This window comes from Urocitellus parryii, chromosome 10 (assembly GCF_045843805.1).
Source record: "Urocitellus parryii isolate mUroPar1 chromosome 10, mUroPar1.hap1, whole genome shotgun sequence".
NCBI classification, from domain to species: domain Eukaryota; kingdom Metazoa; phylum Chordata; class Mammalia; order Rodentia; family Sciuridae; genus Urocitellus; species Urocitellus parryii.
In genome coordinates, this window is record NC_135540.1 from 52,470,822 (window position 1) to 52,497,041 (window position 26,220).

Consider the following 26,220-nt stretch of genomic DNA (forward strand, 5'->3'; position numbering starts at 1 on the left):
AAATTACCAAGGCTGGTCTCAAACTTGTGATCCTCTTGCCTCAGCCTCCCGAGTTGTTTGGTTATAGATGTGCAAGATATTATTTTTTAAAGATTAAGATCACTTCCTCAGTATTATGTATTGTATACTGAATCACATAATTCTTTGTCAAGCCCCAAATAGAACATTCAATAAATATTTCACCTAATCTACTGTTGTTCCCCCTTCAAATTCTGATTTTTTTTCCTGTCAATTGTATTGAATTCTAAGGTGATTTTTCTATTGATCATGTTCTTACTTCCTACTTCTGTTTTTAAAAAACATTTCTGAAAATTGTTTTTTCAACTCACGATTATTTTTTTCAGAGGAAAACATCTTTTATTCCAGTTAAGTTGAAAGAAATGCATATTATATCAGTATCCAAACTAAAATAATTTTCTATTATTTACATCTAGTTATGATTTCATCATTGTACCTTAATATACCATTTTCTGTTACCATTCATCTCATTTGATTATTGCTAGTTAATTTGCTGACTTCAAATAAAAAAACAGAAAGACTACCTATCTCAGTCTAGGGGTCTCTTCCCTCAAAAGTTATGAAGAGAACCAGTTTACACATGAATAATTAAAAAAAAATCAAACATTTAATAATGCCAATAAAAAGTATAATTCTATAAATACAAGATGAACTTTTCGATTCTCGAAATAAACAACTCAAAACAAAGAAAAAAATTAACATTCAACATTTAAAAATCTTCAATAGCAAATACCTGAAGCCAAATTCTTATATCCAATATTAACAAAGTCAATTCCATGAGCTACTCTTCTGAAATTATGTAAAATTGTGCCTGAAGCTTACAGACTGTTGTGACATTATAGATGCATGCATATTAAATATAAAGACTCTACAGCTAAGGTAGCTTAAAAGGTTTACCAAAATTAACTCAACTCATTCATGGCAGAAGCAGTATTATATAAATGTCTTCTAATTCCATAACTTCTACTTTTTCTCATATAGACATAGTAACATTATCCAAAGGTTCTTTAATTGTGGTAAAATACACATAGTATAAAATTTGCCAATTTAATCATGTTTAAGAGTATCACTCAGTGGGATTATGTATTATTTATGATTTTGTGAAAACATGATCAATATCCATTTGCAAAACCTTTCTATTTAATATATTTTTTACAAATATTTTATTTTAATAAAAGTAATAATTCTCTAGCAGTCATTTATTACCACTCTTCGAATTTTACGTGAAAGTTTCTATCATAGATAATCATATCAAGATGAACTAATCTAAGAAAGTTAGAAGAATCTGGAAGGAGCTCTTTTATATAATCTAGCCAAATTTCAGTTTTTGTTCTGTATTACCAATCAAGCTCTAGTTTTGTGTAAACTGTAGTCTAGAAAGAAGCCCACACTTCTGCTTCTATCAGTTAAATTTTAGCTTTACCACACATCAGGTATGTTTATTCCCAAAGTATTTCTGTCAACTCTACTTTTTGTTATAATTATGTATCTATTGTTATAATTGTGAAATTCAACTACATATTATATATGCCAGTATATAATATTATATATCATATTAATTCAAGAAAGAGCTTTCGTTTTTGTGAAATTAATTTGAGTGTTTTGAATTCAATAAAACTGCTAAAAATATCTGTTGTCAAATTAGACCTGGGTAAGAAAATAGTTAAAGCTAGAGGGAAAAAAAATCTATAAGACACATAGACAGCCTGCTTTACAATTGGGGTGGGAAGAGGATTTTAGACAAGAGTGGTTGGGACAGTGTCTGATAAGACATATTTTATCAGTCTTGGACAAAGTGTGGGAGGCAACTCATTCAAGTTTCTGGAAGCAGTGTATTCCAGAGATGAAGATTGTAAAAGCAAATATCCTGAGGTAAAAGTGAGCTTTTAACATTTGAGGAACAGAAGAGGAAAGACTATGGTTAGGGCAGAGTGAGAAAGAGAAGTGTGAAGAGATGAGATTAGAGACACAGACACTAGCCAGTCACGCACATCTTGCTGGGCCACCGGAGGACTCTGGCTTTTACTCCGGGACGGTGTTGGGCAGAGGAGTACATGTTTTAGATAGAACTCTCCAATTGCCATGTGTAGAAAGGACGGCACTGTATAGAGTAAGTAGGTAAGGAGAGCTCTAGTGAGAGCTATCGAGAGCAACTACAACTGCTGAACTCTGATGAGGCATGCCAAGGGATGCAGGGTGGAGCAGGGATAAATTGTCAGATCTCGGGTATTTTTTTAGAAAGCAGAACTGAGAGGAATGACCAATGGAAGAAAAATGGTTTATATCAGTCAAGATCAGACTCTTACATAAGATTCCAAGTATCAAAGAGCTGAAAAGAACAAGTCTGTAATATTGACAATTTAAATTCTAGAAAAAGTAAAGCAGTTAGTCACCAAAACACATATCACCCTAGTTTTTTTTTTTTAAAGGCTCCATAAAAAGTGTCCTAACTTCTGATTAATAATGTGCAGTGGTGACTTACTTTTTAAAACAGAGCTGTTTCCATATTTGAAAGTTTAATTAACAAAGATTATAAGATCAATAAGAATTTTCATATTACAACAATAAAACAATGTTTTATAAATAATCATAGTTCTATATAAACCAATTGGAAAAAAAACCAAAATAAACCCACTGGAAATTTTGGAAATTTCTTTAATTTAAATTCATATTTCTACAAAAATGAATAATTAAAAATACCTTATTCAAAACCCACTATTCTCTCTCTTGTAGATGACAGAAATGCAACACTTTTATTTTTTTAAAAAGCAGCCTCTATGACATCTTTTTCCTTCACTAGGAATTTGGTATATCTTTTATAAAATCAAATTTCCTTTCAGTGTAAATCAATACACTTGTTTCTAAAATCTAATAGACTGTCACAAATTATAATCTACTAATCAAACAAACAAAAATAAAACCCTACAAAAAGTATTTTGTAAATTAGAAAATTCTTTCTATTTTTTCAATCTAAAAATATACTCTCATACCAGAGGGCATTTCTAATCACATTTATTTGCTGAGACTTCAATATTGCCCAAACTTCAGAATTATTGAAGACAACACTGTTTTTCCCAAATAAGCAAATAACAATGATATAAATAACTTGGAAAATCAAATTAATAAGGTATATTTTATCAACACAGCCCATGAATAGTATATATTAGACAAATCTAAAGTATGAGATCTATTTAACCTAGAGATTTATTAAAGTACAATGAACTTTAAAAAAGATTATTTACTAAAAATGAAAAAAAAATCAAGAAAATTTAAACATGAAAAAATAGAACAACACATTCTGTAAGCACAGTAAATATAAAGATCAATAATAAAATAAGTAAGCAAAAAGAAAAAAGTCTTTTTAAATAAAACTTTCTGATCCAAAAGCAAATCAAGACTAAAATATGCAGAAAATAATGACAATGAGTATACTGCAGAAATTTTTAAGAGCTAAGGTAAGCCAGAACAAAAAAGATTGGAATTAGCACTATGTTCAAATTTCAGTTCTGGTACTCACATATTGTGCCATGTTGTAAAGTATATCATTTCTTCAAATCCAAATCAAATGAGAAAAAAAAAATCAAGATCACCATGATTAAATAATAGAGAAAAATCATCTAATAAAAAATAAGAGATTAATTCTTAAAAGATTATCATCTCTCCTATGTCCTAAAACCTTTTTAATGAATAACTCCTTACAAACCAATGATTTAGAAAAATAGTCCACATTTTCACTAAAGGTTACTTTATTTCTAATATGTATAATGGCCCTGAAAAATCACTGTAGCTAGGAATTGATAAAACACTAAAAATAACATACATAAAAGGCATCTGCACATATATACACAGACACACACATGCATACAATTTTCCAACAACAGTTGAAACTGTGGCATACCATACAACAGAATAATTCAGCAACAAAGGGAACAAATCACTCTAATAGATGTGGCTACATGCATGCTCTCCAAAGCATGCAAGAACAAGAATTCATACAACCAAGACCATGTTTCACATGCCAAAGTCCCCACTAATAGATCACTGACACCAAACACCACTGATAGGAAAATCACTGCAGCAGAGAGACCTGTGTTGGCTGCGGACTTAGGGGAGGAGAAAGGGATTGACTACATGGGGTATGTGGGAATTTGCAAGGTACTGAAAATGTTCTGTATTATGACTGATAGCTGTTAGACAAGTATATGTAGTTGTCAAAATTCCTTGAATTATGTACTTAAAATGAAGTGAATCTGTATGTAAATTTAATAAAGCTGAATAAAATAAAAAAGGGTAAATAAGAGATAGTCCCAGCACTGAAAGAGTTCATAATCTAGAGAGATGAGCAGACATAGAAACAAGCAAATCACAAATATGTGAAATCAGACATTTCATAGAATTAAACAAAATGATGTGGGAGGAAAAAAAAAAAAGGAGTTGGTAACTAGCCAACTATCTTCATCTTATAGAGTAAGAAAACACTTCACTGAGACAATGACATTTAGACTGGTTCTTAAAAGATGAGCAGGTGTTTCCAAGTAGACAAAGAGTATTTCTGAGAGGCAGAAATGCAGGCAAATCCACTGAGCTGCAAAGAGCCTGGCATATCTGAGGGGGTAGAGAAGCTTGGTGTGTTTTGAACTTTAGTAAATAGTAAATAAGTGAATGTCTAAAAAAATAGGTGGGAGGAGATCACCATAAGGCTTTTACCAAGTTAGAAAATGTGGATTTTTCTGTACAGAGTGAGGGGTCAGGAGGTTTCCTACTTTCCTTTAAGGTAAGTTTTCTTTAAAATCAGGTAAGTGTAGTAAATAGTGTGGAATATAAATTTTTATGGCAGGAGGCTGCGAGCAGAGCAATGTTAACATTGTTTCAATGAAAAAACAAGATACAATAATTAAAGGCAATGGTAAGGAGAGAATAGATTTGAAAAATATTTCTGAGGTCAAATCAGGAAGTATTGGTGACAGATTGTAAGATGTATTGGACTGTGAGTTAATTAGAAAAATCACTAATAACAGATGATAAGGGTTAGAATGTCACTCATATAAAAAATAATAAGGTATGTAATACAATTCTAAAGAAACAACTGTAATTGTTAAATATTTTTCAGAATTTCAAGTGTGAATAAAGATTATCTCTCTTTAAAATAATTGAAAATGCAACTGTATTTTTATTTTATTTATTTATATATTTATTTATTTTGAGAGAGAGAGAGAGAGAGAGAGAGAATTTTAATATTTATTTTTTAGTTCTTGGTGGACACAACATCTTTGTTTGTATGTGGTGCTGAGGATCGAACCTGGGCTGCATGCATGCCAGGCAAGCATGCTACCACTTGAGCCAAATCTCTAGCCCGCAACTGTATTTTTAAATGGACCTAATTTGAAGATACTTTCAGTCTTGGTTTAAATATCTCTGGTTTATCAGTACACATGTATTCATCAGTTCCAAAAAATTTATTGAGCATCTATATCATACCAGGCAATATATGGAATTACTCAGGGAACATTATCAAATTGTAAAACTCACATCTCTAACCTTACCATACATATCCACAAATAGAGGACAGAGATCAGAAAACAACAAAACAAAACAAAACAAAACAAAACAAAAACATTAAAATGCTACTCTCATCTGAACTGTTTCCATCAAACTAAAATACAAAGTAAGGAAAGTATATAGTCAGGAGGTATTTTAGATAAAAATCAATAACAGAAATTTAACACCACATCTCTGTCCTTGTTATTCAAAAGAAAGCCAGGCAGGGTGGTGCACACACCTGTTAATCCAGCAACCAGTGGGGCTGAGGCAGAAGAATCCCAGTTGGAGGTCAATCTCTGTAATTTAGCAAAATCCCATCTCAAAATTAAAGAAAGAAAGAAAGGAAAGAAAAACAAAAAAGGTCTAATGCTAACATTTTGTCCAAAGAGGATAAAAAAGAAGAAAAAATAATAAATTTGAACAAGGAACTTATAATTCGATGGGATTTTACCAAAGAAAATGATGCCACAATCATTTGCACAAAACCCTTTCAGTACTCTATGTGCTGCTCTCACAGAGCTCAATGTGCATAACTAAACAAAATCCGTGGGAGGCAAGAACATGTGTTTCTAATGTCTTCTTACAAATATTCACAAGAAACAACAGTTTCATTCCACACACTCACTGTATCTTCTACACTACAAGTAGAGCTTCCTGCTCAGAGAACTAATTTTCTTAATGGTTTGTGCTTGCTTAGGATTTCTAAAAACTTTCATGTTTTCCAGACTGTTCTGCATGTCCATGTGTAACATATGTAGACTAGTGAACATTATCCTCATTGTGCTTGCCCTTTCCTTCTCTGTTCTCCTTTTCTGCAAATTCTACTTTCATGAAGTCAAAGATGTACAAAAACATACATTAACCTCATGAAAAAAAATAGTGGAAATTAACACACTTCAAAATAAGTATTATCAAACAAGGTCATACTACCTATAGGTCCATATTTATTGAATTAGTAAACAATTCTTAGGAAAGGCTTGGTAGATTTCCAACAATAAATATTCATATTACCAGTGTATAAGAAATTTCTCATGACCAATGGAATGTGCACAGAAGAAATTAAAACATTTTTCTAACCTAATTTTGATTTAAAGCATATAGTAAAGTGGCTAAAGGCACAGGCTTTGGGTCAGAGAGACCTCCATTGAACTTCCAGCTACCCTAAAGCACTCAAAAAAATGTGCCAATGTCCCCAAGAAATCAATGTTACAATCCTTTAAACAATTATTTTCACAATTTATGCATGCACAGAAATATCACAGTGAATCTTATTAATCTGGACAATTAGTATGTGTTAATAATAAAAAATAAATTGTTTCCTTTAGCATTAACTTTGAAGATAATTTAGGTCTTTCTAATTATAGAGGAAAACAGACTAAAAATAATGGTTTAAAAGTACTTCCTATAACAAAAACTCAGATGGGGAAAACCCTAGGGACCATTTACTAATTAGAGGACCCTCCCTGCAACTTTATCAATAAAGAAACCCAAGCTTAGGAAGGTGATGTAACTTCTCCTAGGTCAGATAATGAACAAACAAAGGGCAGGATCTTAGAATTTAAGCCTCCCCATACTTCCTCACATCACAGGAGCCTGACTAAAACCGAAAAAACCTGTGAAGAGGTTAAGGTTCATTAAAGAATCAAAAAAACTCCCAGTAATTTACCTGTTAATTACAGTGTATTTAACTGGAGCATGTTCTTGTTCTTCAACTGCCTCCTCCCACCCATCCCTAATACTCATGCCTCTTAAGGCACACCTATTAATGAAATCAAAGGGATAAAGATCAGAAGAGCTACATTTTATTTTTTAAACTGGACCTCTAATTATCATTATCTTACTGATGCTTAATTAAGAGAAAATGGTCAGTATTCCCAGAGAACAAAAATATAATTGATCATCCCAGAATTTTTTTAGAAGAGCAATGCAATGTGACAATGAGGAACACGGGGTCTGGATTCAAAGGGTTGATGTTATTTTAGACAAGTTATTAGCATCCACTCCCCTGGTACCTCAGTTTCCTTAACTGAAAAAAAGTGGGACCTGCATATCTTGATTGAAGTGGTAGATGATTAAATGGATAATTTCAAAAGAACCCCTGGCATAGTTCCCAGGCACACACTTAATGCTCCACAAAGCTGGTGCTATTTGGATGACCACAGTGATTTGCTACTCTCTTCCAAACCAGAGAGTATATTTCACTGTCTTCTAATATGTTCAGGAAAGCAATCTGAACCCTCCTCCTTCTGCTATCAAAGGTTAATATGAATATTTCCCCTTAAGATAACTATGCTATTCCTTCTTTTTTTCTCCTTTCTTAGATGACAGTATTAAATTATGTTCTAGGAAGAAGAAAATCAAATACCGTAATTATTTGCTTATTTAAAAAAAATAATTGCAAGGGCACTATAAGTGTTTATTAGTAAATGAAAATTTAAGTTAAGTAGATTCATTTTCTATATGTTTATTCCTACCCTGAAAGTCAATAAAATGAATTAAATAGTTTTATTTAAATTTTAAATTACCTTAAATATACATTGAAATTCAACATATATGAAATGCATAAAAACTGATAACTTCAGGATTAGTTTGATGCTGACCTTTGGAAAATTCCCAAATGCCTAATTTAAAATAATCCCTTTAATAGTCTTATAATTTATTCATCTAGAATATATCTTCATCAATGTAACTTTTTTTTTTAAATTTTAACTTTTGTTTCTTAATTTTCTTTTTTTTAAACTGTAAAATTATTGTACAGGTAACAATTTCTGCAGGACAAAAAACAATGGTTTTCATTGATTTAAAGACCAGATAAAAGAATTCTCTCTTGCTCTACATGTTGAAATGTTTTCTAGACCTAAATTACCTCCTCATGACACTCTCTCTCCTGAAGTTCTGAAGAGGCTCAAACATCTGTCAAGTCAATTTTTGAAGCTCTATATTACAGAAGGTTAATTTAACCAAGAGAAAAATGACACAAGCCCCAGCATTTCAATCTTAAAAAACTCTGAACTTGGTTATTTCATAACCAAGTGCTATTATCTCTAATGGCCAAGGCATTCTCCAGTAACAATTTAGGTGCCCTGGGAGTCTTATTAACTCTTTCAGGCCATTAAGGTACCATTAAGAGCACTAGGGCCTGGAACCTAATTACAGTGTATCAAATGGTCTCTGTGCTCTCTGAGTGTTAAATGAGCCTGCCAAAGTGACCAATTTTCTCAGAGAGTATAAGGAATTTGGTTTCAAATGTTATTTTGACTTTTTTACTAATTGAAATATGCTCTCTGATACAATGGCTAGTTTTCATTCAGTTATGCTCAAGTTAAACACCATATATATTAAAACAGGACAGTTCTACCAAAGTCTGCACATATCACACACGTTCATTAGGATCAAAGAAGTTATTTCATCATACACTCATACACACAAAATGAAAAAATTCTGACACTTTTTTTTAAGAATCACAGCTTAAATGTGTCTATATTAATATTGTTTAAGAAAAACCATACACACACATATAAAAAGGATACATTTATGTATAAACTGGATTTCTTAAATTTCCATAGAAGAAAAATTTATACTAACCATGCCAAATAATAGTTTCTTTTTTTTAGGGTACTATAAATATTTAAAATTTCTAAATAGAAATAAAATATATAGAAAAATTTTTTAAATTACTATTTTATACACATGCTCAGAAAATGATAGAATTTTTTAAAAAAAGCTTCCAGATGGCTACCCTTCCTCCATTTTTTTTTTGAGAGAGAGAGAGAGAGAGAGAGAGAGAGAGAGAGAAATTTTTTAAATATTTATTTTTTAGTTTTCAGTGGACACAACATCTTTATTTTATTTTTATGTGGTGCTGAGGATCGAACCCAGGGCCTCACACATGCTAGGCAAACACTCTATACCACTGAGCCACAACCCCAGCACCCCCTACCTCCATTTTTAATTTTTCCCTTTATTTATCTGTCTACCAAAAATGCCATGAATGACAAGTGTTTTAACTCATAATCTTCTGTACAATTTTTCTGTAAAAACTTTTGGAAAATGTACACCACCAACATGAAAAAGAAAGATTAAAAAAAAAAAAAAAGGATAGAATCTAAGAGGGAGTAGAAGTCACCCAGGAAAGCAATGGAAAGAAACCCCAAGATAATTACCCAGCAGATTCAGAAGAGTCTCTCCAAATTTGATGATTTAACAGATGGTATGATAATCTTTATGACTAATATTTACAGAATGATGCTATAAATGATGTTAGTTTTTAATTTTCATATTCAACCATGAAACACAACATGAAAAGCAGTCATACTTAAAGAACATAACTTGAACATTATAAATTCATTTTTTTTTCTTATTGTACTGGGGATTAAACCTTAGGCCTCATACATGCTAGGCAAGCATTCTACCACTGAGCTAGATCCCCAAACATTATAACTCTTGACACGTAGAACAAGAAGTGCAGCTGAGAGAAGTTGGGTCATAAGGGGCAGAGAAGAAAACTACATCTTTCTAGTCATTTCTGAAGTTCTATATTATAGAAGGTAGTTAATTTAACCATGAGAAAAACATACAAATGAAATCTCAATGTCCTAAGTTCTATACTGCAAAAATCAAGAGTTACTGTTTGTGGTCACTGAACAATAAATACAGCTTGAAGTATAATACTTAGAATTACTAGGATAATAGAGGAAATATGATAACACAATTGAGAAATGTTCAAGAAGTTAAATTCCATGTCTTTTCATAGTAGCAACTAGAGTCAATAAAAAAAAATATATGAAAAAATGGGGGGAAAGGAAAATATATGGATTAAGAAATAGAGGTATAAACACACTGTTTACAAAATAGAAGCAAACACTCAAAAGAACTATGAACATATGGAGAAAAAAGAAGTAAGATGAAGTAGGAGATAGGAAGAAAGAAGAGAAGAAAGAAAAAGAGGGAAGAAGGAAGAGAATGAGAGGGAATAAGAGGCAGAGAGGACCTTTTCTATAAGGGTAATCATAGAATATATTTGCTTAGTGAAAAATATGTGTCTGCCTACATCTTTTGCTCTCTCTTTATGATACTATTCAGAAAAAAAAACCATATTGAATTGCCCTTTACATTCCATGAAAAGAGAATAAAACACCAAATATATAACTCCCAAATACATAAACTGTATTTTATCTGAGTCCTAAGAATTCCAATGACATTAAGTTCTAAGAATATCAATGATATACTCATTTATTTCATTTTCTGACAAGTTTTAGACTTACCATGAAACTTTGAAGCTTCAGGATCATTTGCATTGATAGCAATTAATTTCCAATCTGTTTCACCTTCATCAATAAGAGCCAAAATTCCAAGGATCTTCACATGAATAACCTCTCCAGGAGATAGAACCTTCAAATGGAACATTTACAAAACTTTGGAGAATTTATCCATATCAGAAAAAACATAGGAAATATTAAAAGCACTATAGACTGAAATTTAATAAAAAATTTCAATAACTAAAAATAATGTAAAAACCATCATAAAGAATATCTTGTAAAGTCCTAAAAGTTAGAACTATGTATCTCAAAACTTTCACTTCCACCCATGATGGAATTATGTGTTAAAAACAAAACAAACTTGTCCTCTCAGAAAACTGGACAAAATATACAAAATCACTCTTCTCAGACACTGAGCAACAGGCAGTGCAGGACTGTGACCCCAGAGTGAAGTAAACAAACCAAACAAACCAGGAGAGGCCTGTGGCTGCCCTGGTTTTCTGCTCAACACACTCTTCAGACCGTGTGTGTGTGTGTGTGTGTGTGTGTATATAAATAAACCAAGGAAGATGAGTCTGCTGGAATTTGTGGGGCACAGTACTGGAGATGACAATGACCTTCAGAAATCAGAGGGAATCCTTTGAGACAGCTGTAATACTGACCTGTGTATGAAGGAGTTGAGACTCTATGAGACCAATAACTTCCAGAGAACTATATGAGCAGGAGTTCAATGCCCAAGAAAAATGTGTTCAGCACGACCAACATTCACTAGGGGGTCCAGAGGCAAGCCTTAATGATAGAGCTAAACTAGCTCTCCAGTAAAGGTTACTCTAGACCTGACCTAAGAAAGTTGGGTTTGTTTTTTTCTAAATACCCAGAAACAATCAAAATGGTCCATAAGCAAACCATCTGCCAAAACAAATATTCTTTAAAGACAAACAAAATCTATTCAATAACATAACAGTCAAAACAGCCAAAATTCTGCCTATGATTAGGAAAAAGTAAGCCCTAAACGGGGGGGGGGGGGGGGGGGAAATCACCTGACAGAAATCAATCAAGACATGACAGATGATGGAATTGTCAAACAGAAACTTTAAAACAACTGTTGTAAAAATGCTCATGGAGTCAAAGAAAAATATGAAAATGTGAAGGTGAGGAATGGAAAATATTTAAAAAAAAGGCAAACTCTACCTTAGAGCAGAAAAAAATGCATTATCTGAAATGAGAAGTCCTCTAGATATGTTTAACAACAAAACAAACACTATAAAAGGAGAAAGTTAAAAGGTGTGGGAACAGAAACTTTCCAAGGTGAAGCTCAAGGACAAAAAGGCTAAGAAGAAATTAATTATGTCAATGACCTTCAGGACAACATCAAGCATACTCCCTTATGTATAATTGGAATCCTAGAATAAGAAAGAAGCAGAAAAATATTTGAAGAAAAATGTCCAAAAAGCCCCCCAAATTGGTATAAAGTACAAACGTACAAGAGAGGGAAAGCACTAAAAACAACAATCCCCCCCACAACAAAAAATAACCAAACCAAAACAAAGAAAAGCACTTAATAATCAAATTGCTCAAGACCAGTGACACAGAATAAATATTACAGGATGGGGAAGATCATATATAAGGGTATCAAAAATTCTAAAAAAACGCTACCAATCTAGAATGCCTGGGATCAAAGAGATTTTGCAAAGGGCTAAAAGAAATCTTTCTGAAGTGATGGATTTGTTCTATATTTTGAAGTAGGTTATGTGAATGTTTCATTTGTCCAAAGTCACTTAATTTTATACCTATAGTGGGTACATTTTACCGAATATAAATTATTATTGGTACCAGGGACTGAATTCAGGGGCACCCAACCACTGAGCCACAACCCCAACCCTTTTTATTTTGTTTTTATTTTAAGACAGGGTCTCGCTAAGTTGCTAATGCTGGCTTTGAACTTGTGATTCTCCTGCCTCAGCTTTCTGATCCTCTGGGATTACAGCTGTGGCTACTGTGCTTGGCTACATTATGTATTGATAAAAGTTTAATAATAAAAAATGTAAACAAAAAATATAAGATCTCTTATATTCAAAGAGCCATTAAAAATTACTAAAAAAATCATCACCAAAGACTCAATGAAAAATGTGAAACCATGAAGGCAATTCACAGATAAAAAATGAAAAGCAACCTTTAATGGTATAAAGAGATACTCAAAACTTCCTAAGAACATTTAAGCACTTGGAAATGCCATGGACACATTGGAGCCAGAGAGGTTCATGCCAGAGGAGGGTGGGTCAAAGTCAGTTTGGTTAGGCATAACAACCTGAGTTCTGGGAAGCTTATTTAAAAAAAAAAAAAAGGTTGAGCTAGGCAGGTGAAGAACTGAATACACAGCTCTACAACCTAGTAGAGAGACAGCTGGTGTAGTTACTACCTCCACACCCAGAGACATTCAGAGGTCATTGTAGTCAAAGCTTGAATGTTTACTATATCTGGCAGAGTCCAAAACTGAAAGACCCAGTAAGAAATCTCTCCATCTCAAATATCTTGGCAACAAGTATTTAGACTCTTTACTATTAATTGTTAATTTTTTAAATTTACTTTTAATTAGTTATACATGACAGTAGAATGTACTTTGATACATCATATATAATTGGAGTATAATTTCTCATTCTTCTGCTTGTACATGATGTAGAATCACACCAGTTTTATAGTTATATTATGTAAATAGGGTAGTACTTAAATGTTTTCAGGAGGGTTTGAGGGAATATCTCGATTGTCTATAGCCCCTTGGCTAAAGCTCCCTGGTAAGGAGGGCAAATTGAGTGGTCTGCAGGAATCATTGCTTTTCTTTGGCTAACAATACATACTTTTCCCTGCCCTTCTCTGGTGCTGCTGAGATGGCTCTGAAAGTTCTGTGATGATTTTTGGCACTTGATTTCACTCTATCTAAAGCAGATTAAACTGTGCCAGATTGTGGTAGGTATCTGTAATTCTAGACTTCCATCAGCTTGCTGAAAAAAAAAAAAAAAAGAGATGCTCAAGTTCACTCGTAATACAACCACCTTTAGGTTTGAACCAATATTCCCACTTAAGTGTTCCTGGAGTTCTCACACAATATGAAGCTGCCTGATAGCTGGATCCTCCCATCCATATTTTGCTTTCTCAATTTTGGAGGGACTTTCTCTGTCTGTGTCTGCTACATTATGAAGAATGAGAATTTGAAATAAAACCTGTGATTTCATTCTACCAACAAGCCCAGAAATTGTGAAAATTACATTGCACAGTTGAGTGTGTTCTTGTTCTCTTACCAAGAAAATCTATAGGTAAATGAGAATCAAAGACAAATAAGGAGTAAAGTCAGAGAAAGGAGGAGATGAGAGAAACAAAGCAGCCTGTGTTCACAAAGCAATAACTCTCCTGTTGTTTTGAGAAGAAATGAAGTTCTCTGTACAAGTAAAACTCATTCCCTAATGCTACCCAGAAAGGTTCACATGATAGTCAATATTTAAGTTGAAAAGTTAAATAATGTAATTTTACTAAGCACACAATTAATTTAAAAAATCAAAACAAATCACTTTATATAAGTAAAATCATAATTCATATATTTTGAAAATATGGCATGAAGGAAGTAGACAATTTAAACCTGTTACTCATTTGATGCTGAAATTTAGGTTATTTATACATATTAAAATTTAAGATATCTACTAGGCCCACAAACTCACACTAAATAAAATATAAACTCACATACATACATCATCAAATAATCTGAACATGGCTCCAGCTGCTTGGGAGGGAGAGTGTACTCAAAATCCTTTTAAATTGCTTCATAATACTTTTTTTTTTTTCAAACAACATTAATCAACTACTAGTGAAAAGCAAAACATTAAAATGAATAACAACAAAAATTATTAATGTTAAAGATATAAACAACACTTTTTATGAGATATTTTTAAAATATTTTATATAAAAAAAATCTTAAACAGAGCAAGACGTGGAAGCAGATGTTCCATATGCTTAAGAAAATCATTTTGGCCAGGTGAAGTGGCTCACACCTGTAATCTCAGTGGCTCAGGAGGCTGAGGCAGGAGGATCACGAGTTCAAAGCCAGCCTCAGCAACTATGGAGGCACTAAGCAATGTGGCGAAAACCTGTCTCTAAATAAAATATAAAAAAAAGGGCTGAGAATGTGGCTCAGTGGTAAAGCATCCCTGGAAGAAGAATGTATTTCAGTGACTCCCTAGAGTTGCCAATGCCTGCATTTTTTCTATATCCTTTTTTTTTTTAAGAGAGAGAGAGAGAGAGAGAGAGAGAGAGAGAGAGAGAGAGAGAGAGAGAATTTTTTAATATTTATTTTTTAGTTTTTTGGTGGACACAACATCTTTATTTTTATTTTTATGTGGTGCTGAGGATCAAACCCAAGCCTGCGCATGCCAGGCGAGCACGTTACCACTTGAGCCACATCCCCAGGCCCTATCCTTTTAATTTTAAAGATTTAGTTAGCTATCAAATTTCACTGTAAGGCTGAAATTTGAACACATGCTTCAGAATAAATTTCGTCATGATTCAAAATGCAGCTTTACATTTAGAAAATAAGGTATTCATAAAAAAGTCACTCTGTGTTCTGAAATTATTTGAGAAAAAAATGATTTAAAAATATTAAGTCAAATAAATGCTTTCAGAATATATACAAAATGATCCTAAAATCTTGAACCAAATGTGCATGAAGCTGTAAGTAATTTACAGAACAGATTAATGTGATTATATAAATAAATGGAAATCTCAATTTTAGGAGTAGATATATAGTTATATCAACCAGACTCTCACATGTTTAGCTTCTGTTAAGTACACAGAAATATGCTAGGCACTGTATATAAAAAAGAATGAATTCCTCTTCCTAAAGATTTGCTATTTTATTTTGAGAAACCAGCCTCTACCTCAGAGCAAAGCCTGTCCAAGGAAGGGAGCATGACTCTTGTCCTTGGAAAAACCCACAGAGCACTCCTAGGCACATACCCACCTTGCTGAGTTGTTTATCTATAAATAACAGGAGAGATCTACAGCACAAGGTGTCCCTGACTCAGTCAGGCTAGGTGAGGACCCATAGCAACCCCCAATCAGCATGAGAAAGAAAAAATAACTGGGATGCCAGATGACCCTCCCAGTAGTTTATGGTGGTTGATAACATGTTGGGAAACCATGTGGTTTAGCATGTACTCCCCTCGTGGCTTAAACCAATCAGTTCAAACGAATCCCCCTCTTGTACTAACCAATCACCTTTACCCAACTTGTTCCCGCCAGTCAATGTGCTAATCATGTTTTAGAGTTGTTATTTGATTTTCCCGAGGTGTGTGATGATTTGCTAAGAGATGCTATGATGTATTTCGTGAAGTCCCTGCCTTCCCCAAAGAGTGTATAAAACTGCTGCAAACCCTGGGCTGGGGCCTCTCAGCGTCACCAGTTGCTGTGTGCGCGGAAGACGGAGCTAGCTTGCAATAAACACCTCTTTGCTGCTTACATCGATCTTGGTCTCTGGTGGTCTTTTAGGGGTCCCGAATTCGAGCACAACCATTTGGGAGACTTACATACTCTAGGCCAGGAGAATATCATAAGACAGAATACATGTGAGTTTCAATAAGTGGCGTCAACACTGTGTGCATTGGTTCTCACCTATGTACCCTCCTTTTCCCAGCACTACTGATCTGCCCTTGGAACAGAGTGTCAGAGTAGGTTCTCCAACAGGGCAAGATTGTGGCAAAAGGAAGGAGAGGAGATGGGAAGTCACAGACTATTGGATACTAAGGATACAGAGCTGATTTGGATCTACATTAGGGAGGATCATCCAGATGAGGGTAGTGAAATCCATAAAAGGAAAAGGGAAAAGAGCAAAGGCAGAAAAGGAAGTAATCATTTACCAAACATGGTGATATGGGCACTAAACCATTCCCTCTATGTATATCATTTTATTTTACAGCACAAAACAGTACTGTGCAGGGTAGATTGCCCCACCTTAGAAATGAGGACACTGAAACTTAACAACAGTTGTAATTTTTGCCTGAAATCAGAGCCAGGGAGTGAAAGACCTGCAATTCACATAAAACTGAGCCAAAGCTTCTGCTTTTTCCAGGCTGTGGTAAGAGAATGCAGACCAGTCCTTGCCGGAGGGCAGAGGAGGTTGGAGATGGAGAGATTACAAAGGAATGGAAAACATTTGGGGTGATGAAAATGTTCCTTTTCTTGATTTGGTAATCATTTTACATATACTTATGCGGAGTCATCAATCTGTACACATTAAATATGTAGTCAACATAATTTATTATATGCCAATTATACCTCAATAATTTTATTTATAAATGTAACATTTATTAATAAATATAAATAAATTTACATATTTATGTATAAATAAATTTATACATAGTATACTTATAAATTTATAAATAAAACTTTATAAATAAAACTTTTATAAATAAAACTTTAAAAAATAGATGTATTACTTTCCTGGATAAAATAATTATCCAGGGCTGGGGTTGTGGCTCAGCGGCAGAGCACTTGCTTAGCATATGCGAGGCCCTGGGTTTGATCCTCAGTACCACATAAAAATGAATAAACAAAATAAAGGTATTGTGTACAACTACAACTAAAAATTAAATGTTTAAAATAATAATAATAATAGTAATAATAATTATCCACATTTGCTTCACATAATATAAGACATGTAAACTTGTTTTAAGTAAAAGTTATTTACAATACCATTCATGCCCACTAGAATGACAATCATCAAAAACAAAAAAAAGGAAACAAACAAAAAAAAGTCCCCAGAAAATAAGAAATTTGCTAAGGATGTGGAGAAACTGGATTGCTCTTATGTTGTGGGTGAGGATGGACAATGCTGTGGAAACCTGGTTGGTGACTGCTTAACAAGTTAAACTTACTACCATATGAACTGACAATTCTATTCCTAGGGAGGTAGGTATTCAAACAAAAACTTGTAAGTGAATGTTCATAGGAAGCAGTATTTATAATAGCCAAAAGGTGGAAATAAGCCAAGTGTCCATCAACTCATAAATGGATGAATAAAATGGAAAAATATTCCATGAATATTATTCAGTCATAAAAAGGAGTGACATGCTAACATGTGCTATAATATGAATGACTCTCAAAAGCTCACTAAGTGAAAAAAGCCAGACATAAAAGGTTCCATATTATATGGTTTCATTTATATGAAATATCCAGAATAGGTAAATCAGTAGAGCAGATTAGTAGTTGTGAGGCCATGTGGGAGTGGGAAAAAGGAATGGGCAATGACTGCTACTGGGTTTCCTTCTAGGGTCATGAAAATATTTGGGACTAGATAGAGGTAATTGGTTGTACAACACTGAATTAAATGCCACTTCATTTATTTCACCCTTTCAAATGATTAACTTCCTGTTATGAGTTTTATATCAATTAAAATTTTTAATCCCAAATTAAATTTTAATGGAGGTGGTTCTTAATAGTTGTCATATTTTCATAAATGAGCAACTGACATCCCTTAGGTCTCCCTCCCTACAGGCTGTTAATCATCATTTTATTGTGTATAACTACAAATTTGTTGGCAAAGGTATGTTAAAAAAAAAGCTTGCCCTTCAAGTACACCTAAAAAATGACAAGTAGGGAATCAGATTTCCAAGTGGCATTTCATACGTCATTTCCTGCAGTGATCTAATTCTATAAAAAGGCATGTAACTATTGCTGTTAGGATCATTACAGAAATACCAAACCCCAGATTTCTTAATCTACTTCTCTATGTCTTAACAGAAGAAGCATATCTTCCTTGGATCTGCCTGTTAAGGTGAACTTCATACACTCCAACATTTCTCTTTGAAACTAAGGAAAGCTTCCTGGAGGCTCTGAATGTTCTTGGTTTTGGAGATGGGCAATGGGAAACATGCAGACTTAAATAGGGGATCCTCTGAACTAATCTTGGCAGGAACTCACACAAGCTAATGTTTGATCAGCTCAGCTGCTCTTTTTACAAGCCTCCAGGGGTTAAAGGTTAAAGCCACATTTGTGAAAGAAATACAACAGCATCACTGTTCATAGTAAGTGACATTATTAACAAAGAATTTACCTTTATAGTTTAGGTCTCAATTGTCTGAGATTTGAAAGGCTGCCTCTACCCTTCCCATCCCCCTCCTAGCCCAAGGGCCATGCTTCTCATCAGCTGTAATCACAAAATATTTCAAGTACTTGCCCTCAAGTCTGGACTGTGGTTTCATAAATTCCAGATTTTTAAAGTCCAAAAGGAAGATCTGACAAGTACTTAAGATTCCCAAGTCCAAAAAGAAGATTTGATAAGTTCTTATAAAAATATGGGTGATATTTATAGATCCAAGTGTGCCACGTACTAAAACTGAAGGAAGTACTTCACAGAAAGATTTTATAGCTGCCTAGGAAAGTGTTTAGTGGTGGTGGTTCTCTATTCTAAAGAGGACATATACAGAGAAGATCTGGTGAAAAGGAATCAGGCTGAACCAGCATCCAGCACCCTCTCAGAAGAACCAGAACAAGTAGCCTTGAGGACAAGGCTTCTAGAGGCCACCATACAAAGAACTGTAAGATCCTTAATAAAACAAAAATGTTCAAATTACCAGTGAAAAGCTGGCTACACTGGTTAACTCACTGATGTACCAGATGAATAGCTCTTAACCAGAGATTTTTCCCTCTGGGAGACATCTAGCAATGTCTAGAGACATTTTTTATTTTCACCATTGAGGAAGCATCACCAGCATCTAGTGGGAGGAAGCCAGGGATGTTCCAGGACAGTTCAATATTATATATTGAAGATATATATTATCTATCTAGTGTTGAAGCTGGTGGAGAGGTGTCTTTTAGAATTCCTGGGAATCATATACACTTTTTAAAAGTACAATATTATTTATTTCTCAAATATAATTTGTTTTGAATTTTCAAATAGCATAAGAACAGATCAGATTTTTTATGGGTTATAAGGCAAGCAGGAAGCATGTCCAGGAGAACATCAAGTTTCATTTAATTATAAGACACTTTGATCTCAAAGGTAACAGAAAGGGGTAGTTTTATTTCAAACAAACCACCTCTCTGCTACAATACCTTTAGAAACTGGAAAGGAAAACTCAAATCAAAAATTCTGGAAAAGATGTTAGGAAACCTCTACACTTCAGTTCAATCTAAATCAATTCAACCTAAATCAATTCAACAAATTTATGCTGACTGTATAATGTTTAGTCTTCTGTCAGACACCAAATGAATAATACATAATCCCTCAAAAAACATAATGTTAAAAATCTCTATGTCTGTGGTTCTCAGTCTATTATCAACTTTCAGGAGTTGGCTTTTTTCCTTTGCCTATTAATGTGGTGTTAAAAACAGACTTTCTACAAAATGCTCCTTGCAGCAGATTTAAGCACTCTTCTCATGACTATGCACAAAAGAAAGTGGGGTGCCCCAACCAAGATTTATTCTTTAGATGGTGATTGTGTATTTATGAATTTTTTTGGAACAATTATGACTGAGAATCTTGTTAACTAAAAGAATAAACTGCTCTTGCTATAAGAAGTCTACTTTCCCATTTCTCCCATCAGCCTACCCTTCTGAGGGAATGAACGTATATAATAGATCTTATTACCAATTCTGTGGGAATAATATAGTTCAACATATTTGAAAGTGATTGAGATTCCAAAATAAAAGCATAGGTATCCCTCAAAGGTTTTAGGTATAATCACAGTAAGAATATTACTAACTTTTCTGGCTGTTGTGGAAAAATTTCAAAGGTCAGGATTTTTAAACTCATAAATCTGTGGGGTTGAATTCTCTTTCTCCAAGAAGTGACCTGAGATAAATTATTTTACACAATATTTTGGCTTTAGTTCCTCAACAGTAAAATGAAGATTATATCATTTATTCCCCATAGAGTTGAAGCAAAGAGCCAAGGAAACAACAGATACATAAACAAGAGCGTAAGAGGTTTCAATAGATAGTAATTTTTTCTCTCTGGCTCCACAAGGATTTTGGCACACACTGACCAAGTGCCAACTCTCAGGACCTTTGTATAAGCAGAATACAATGTGCGTCTATAACAAAAGTTCTATGTTGATTCAGAATTCAAATGAGATTAAACTTCACCTGGATCCAATCAACCCCTGAATACAATGGAAAGTAAAACTGCTTAAAGCCTGCTATCCTCTGAATTAGGTTTCTGCTGCCGCATGGTTATAAACTCAAAAGGCTTAAAACAGTATAAAGTTATTATTCCAGTTTCAGTCCAGGCACAGCATAGTTGGATTTTCTTGCTTAGGGCCTCACCAAGTCAAAATCAAACAAGAAACTACTTAAATTTGATTTTTTGTGGTGGCTGAATGTCAAACAGGGACTGCTCTCTGCAACAGGAAGTCCACAGCATTCTTCCTCACTGACCTTCCCTTCAGCCATCTTTTAACAGAAAGGATGTGCTCTACTTACTCAAATCTCTCACTTTCTGGTCTGCCCACTTCCAGAGAACTTTGTTTTTAAGGGTTCATGTAATTACAATAAGCCTACATGGATGATACAGGATAACTACCCTGTTCTAAACTGTTCTGATAAATAACATAATCCAGGGAGTGACATCTCATTACATGCACAGACTCCAGGGATTAGAACAGACATCACTGGGGCATCGTTTTAGAAATTCCACCAGATACCTCTAGTTATCCCCCAAAAAAAATTAAAAGAGAAAAGCTACATTCATAAAAATTTCTGTATATAAATTTTATAACAAAAAATACACTGGAAAAATGTCTAATAAACACAAAATATTTATATGTTTATCCCAGGAGGAAGAAAACGAGGAAAAAAACATAATTCATTATGGTAGCAGGATTGCAAGGGAAGATTTGTCCTTAGTTTTACTTACATTAATATAATTTTTAATATATTGCATATTGAAGGAAAAAGTCCAAAATGTTGAAGAAAACTGGGTGAAATATAAAAACAAAACCAGACAAAACTAAGAAATTTGTTCTTACAGAAGAAGAAAAAAACAAAAACAACAACAAAAACCCCAGTATTTTAGTACTTATTGGGTTTAAGTCGTAGTCAGGTCTATAAAACTATAAACTGTAAAATATACTGGAAATATTTTACTTTCTGGCAACTGTAGTGCCAAGGAATTCATTTCTCTTTTGTAAGACTTCTAATAATGTTATATTCTAGTATACGTCCCCTGCTCTTTTTTTATGATAATTTCCCTTATAAATCACAATATTCTGGTCTACACCGAAGTATACTTCTCTAATCATGTATAATTAATACTGCATCTACACAAAGCATAACAACAATTAGTCAATATATTTTTCAATAATTATGTATTACATACCTACTATCTACCAAAATTTATAAAGTGTAAAAATATGCTTTCAGTGGTAATTATATATACTGCATTAAAAATCACTTATACTTAAAATAATTAGTTTTATCAGCATAGTTAGTGACTTTAACACATTTATGTTAAAAACTTGTATCAAGTTTTCTGAGAGTTATTTCTTTTTTATGTTGGTAACAAATTAGTGTTACTAAGTTGAACCAACTGATCTGATTTAATGTTTTTGTATGATTTCTTCTAGATAACAATCTCATTAATTAGATATACAGTGACACATTTTTACATGGGTGAAAATAAGACACTTTTATTTATTCTTTTCACTCACACTTAGTCCTTGTATAACATTTAGTCTGACTTAACCCATTAAGTCCCAAGTTTTCAACTCAGTGTACACAAAAAGTATTCAAGTATTATTAAAAATTACCATAAGTGGTACATTTGTTGCTTGATTTAAGTTTTTACAGTTGTTCTACATCTGGGATGATGGGACAAAATGGGTTAATAATTTATACTAAGCATAAACTAAACAGTCCCCAGGATTAGATCCTCAGAATAGGTTTTTTAATATATACTCTTTTGATCAGTGCAATGTTATTTAGTTATTATTATCAAATAAGATTCTGGGAATATGATGTGAATCTGGGTCAGAGGTACTCATTAAAATATTTTATCCTCCCTCCTTCTAATCTACTTATTTTATACATACTTTGCTGACCCTCTGGAAAGAAAAATATTTAAAAAATGGAATTCCTAAAACTATAGCTTAAGTTTGGGGAAAAAAGTTTACTACTCAGTCATATTTCTGCTGTACAGTGAGAGGAATTACAGTCATGCACATATGAATTCTAACTTATCTTTATAAAAGACCAGAAATATAAGTTGGAACAGGGACAAGAAAGATGGAAAGAGAAGAGAGAGGAAAAAGAAAAGGAGGCAGAAGTATGGGAAAAGAAAAAAAGAAGAAAAAAACTAAGAGGAGGATGAAGAGGAGGAGGAATATGGAAAATGAAGAAGATGAAAAAGAAAACAGAGAAGAGCAACAAAATAATATTAGTAAACAAAGAACAAGAGGTTTTCCTCATCCAATGTGCTAGTGTGAGTTTCCAAAAACAGTGGATTTAATCTAAACTAAAAGAACACAACAGATAATGGTCCTATTTGGCATTCTTTAAATTAAGTACCTGCTATGTGCCAGGCATGGCGCTCCACACTAGTAACAAACACAATGATGAGTCAAGTACTCCCTAAGCTTGCAGTCAGTCCATAGAGAGGACACCTAGACAACACAGCATGGTTAGCACTTCAGAAGCACGAACAGTGATTACAGCAGTTTATGGAACACCAAGGCAAACCTCCCAGAAGAATGATAATTGAGCAGAGATCTGAAGATGAGCGATTGGAAGAGAAGTGAAAATAATAGGGAAGTAAATAATGTGAAGGGAGGAGAAATGTCCCATTCTTCATAGAGGTAATGAAGACCTGGACCCAAGAGAACAGATGCATAATAGGAACTGAAAGAAGACCAGCACAGCTGAATGGCAGAATGGAAACAAGGAGTGGCAAGAAAGGAAGCCAGAAAAAGAGGTAGGGGACAGGTATTAAAAAGAGTAAAGCAGGATAAGAGTCTGGAATCAGTGATGGCTGTAAAAATAAGACTAAGCAAGGAAACTGGTTAATTTCAGGAATAAATCAAATAAGATACAAAAAATGGACAAGACAAAGCTAGCTGCAATGTGAATGGAAAGAATCAGATTTAAAAGCTCTTTTGGAAACAGAATTGATATTTCATGATTAACTGAACAAAGAAAAGCAAAGAATGATTGAGAAAATATAACCCTTTAGTTTCTACCTCAAGAACCTGGAAATGGAAAAGGAAGGAGAAGAGATGTCATTCTCTGAGACTCAAATATTGAGAGGAGTAAATTGGAGAGAGGAAAATAATGAAAACAGTTTAGAACATGATGAGATGGAGAAGACTGGGAGACATCCAAGTGTACACAGAGGCAGTTAAGCACATAGATCTGAGCTGAAGTTAACAACTTGAGAGCGCAACCATGAATCCAAAGGTCGACACACCAAGAGAGATCCTACATAAGAACAGGAGTCAGACAAGAACATACCCTCAGCCTAGCCAATATTTAAGGCACAGGAAGAAGAAAAGAACACTTCAAAAGGAGCCAGGAAGAAGAAACCAGAATGATTAGATACAGTACCAGTTATTATGGTATAATCAAAGCAGAAGTGACTTTAACTCAAGAAAGACGGTGAAGTTAACAATATAAAATGCTAAAACAAATCAAGTTAAACAGGGCCTATAAAACGAGCCTGTTGAATTTGACTCAAAGAAAGTTCTCAGGTAGCATTAGTGGGAACAGTTTCATTGAAATCATGGAGGGAAGAGGGAGATGGAAACAATTTGAAATGAGTTCAAGATTATAAGGGAAGTAGGAGAAGGAAATGAGTGTTGCAAACTCTTCACAAGTCTTTGTGTAAAGGGGAAATAGCCAATAATAAATACAGAAAAGCAAAAGGATATGAAAATATCAGCATTTAAGATGGAGAATGGCCAGAATTTAGGGCACAAGTGGAAGGAGGGAGCAAAGAACACTTGCAGGCTCAGGTCTGAGGGGGAAGGTAAGGGAGTTATCTGTGGTATCCACAAACTGTACAAGATAAAGGATGAGATGTTCTGCTGGGAATGAGAACAGAGTAAGAAGAGCTAAGTGTCTGCATATACCAAGAAATCTTAGTAGTAAATGCAGTAGAAAATAAAAGAAAGAATTGACCATAGGCATAGAGAAGGACTGATGAGAGCAGCCACCCATGAGACTGTGAGTTTTCCTAAGAGGACTCAGCCACTGGAAAGAGGTACAAAAAAGAAAAGGTACCAGTTAGCTTTCATCAGTATTAAAGTTTCTGTTTGGCTAATAGCCAGGTAGCAAGACAAAGCTTGGCAAACTTGTTCTGTAAAGGGTCAATGGTTAATATTTCAAGCTTTGCAAACCTCTGCTACAATTCCTCAACTCTGTCCCTGTGGTGCAAAAGCAGCCATAGACGATGTGTATGGGAACAAGCCCAGCTGTGTTATTTACCAAATCAGGCAGTGTACTGGATTCTGTGTGCTATAGATTACTCTCTCCTGTTTATGGAGAAGAAAGTAAAGATAGAAAAGACTGAGGATCAGAGGAATCATGAGGCTCAAACTTTGCAGAATGGAAGAACTAGAGGCTAAAATGAAATTTTATGGCATGAATAAAACAAAACACATGTTAGAATTAACACAGTCTATAAAACAAACCTTTGAGCCTATTTCACAAACATCAATAGGATCATTATCTCCACAGCAGTTTGTGCTCTTATCTTTTTGATGGGGATCTTCCCAAGTCTAAAAAAAAAAAAAAAAAAAAAAAAAAAAACCAGAAATGTAGGTTAATACTCACTGTAATGTATCTTAATCTTTCCAAATGATCATGAAGTTTTACAGCCAGTCATAATGCAAAGCAAAAATTCTCAGAAATTACATAGGCTCAAGGCCAACATGCCAGTACGTCCCTAAGCATCATAATAATTAAAACAGATTTATAGTATTTCCTCTCTTCTGTCTTTCATCCATCTGAAAGTGGGTGGTATTTCCAGACACACTTGTCTTCCAAGTTTAGTCAGTGACTAAATTCACATTCACTCTCAGAGTTTCGGTTTGGATGTTCTCACTGTCTAGGCCCTTGTTTCTGTGTTTCCACTGATGCTGCAATCGTGGCTTCTGTCACTCACTGCTTCCTCTGACATGGTAACAGCATAGGGATCTAGCTTTCCGTGTTAAAAAATAAGCTTCCCATTCTTCAAATGACTTCCACCATCAAAAACACACTTTTCCCTTCACAAATGAAAAAAATAAGACATTATCCATCACATAAAAGACAAACCTACTTTTGTCTCACATTATTCCATTAAAAAAGAAATCTTCTATCTTTGCCATTATATCTCAAGATCTTGCTAAAAGTATGCAAAGATGTCAACTCTCCAGTTTACTGGCAAAAT

The 26,220-nt window shown here is 33.9% G+C and overlaps 1 protein-coding gene across 2 annotated transcripts in view; it reads right to left on the reverse strand.

The window, feature by feature from the left end:
* Ppa2 (inorganic pyrophosphatase 2) overlaps positions 1 to 26,220 on the reverse strand; it is a 73,147-nt gene that overhangs the window by 19,899 nt on the left and 27,028 nt on the right. Inside the window, exons 6-7 of one of the 2 annotated variants that reach the window (XM_026404661.2) lie at positions 25,481 to 25,567; positions 10,824 to 10,950 (exon numbers count right to left, since the gene is read on the reverse strand). In XM_026404661.2, coding sequence (XP_026260446.1) covers positions 10,824 to 10,950; positions 25,481 to 25,567 — 214 coding nt within the window. The remainder of the gene's footprint in view (positions 1 to 10,823; positions 10,951 to 25,480; positions 25,568 to 26,220) is intronic. The other variant, XM_026404662.2, reaches the window with a different exon arrangement.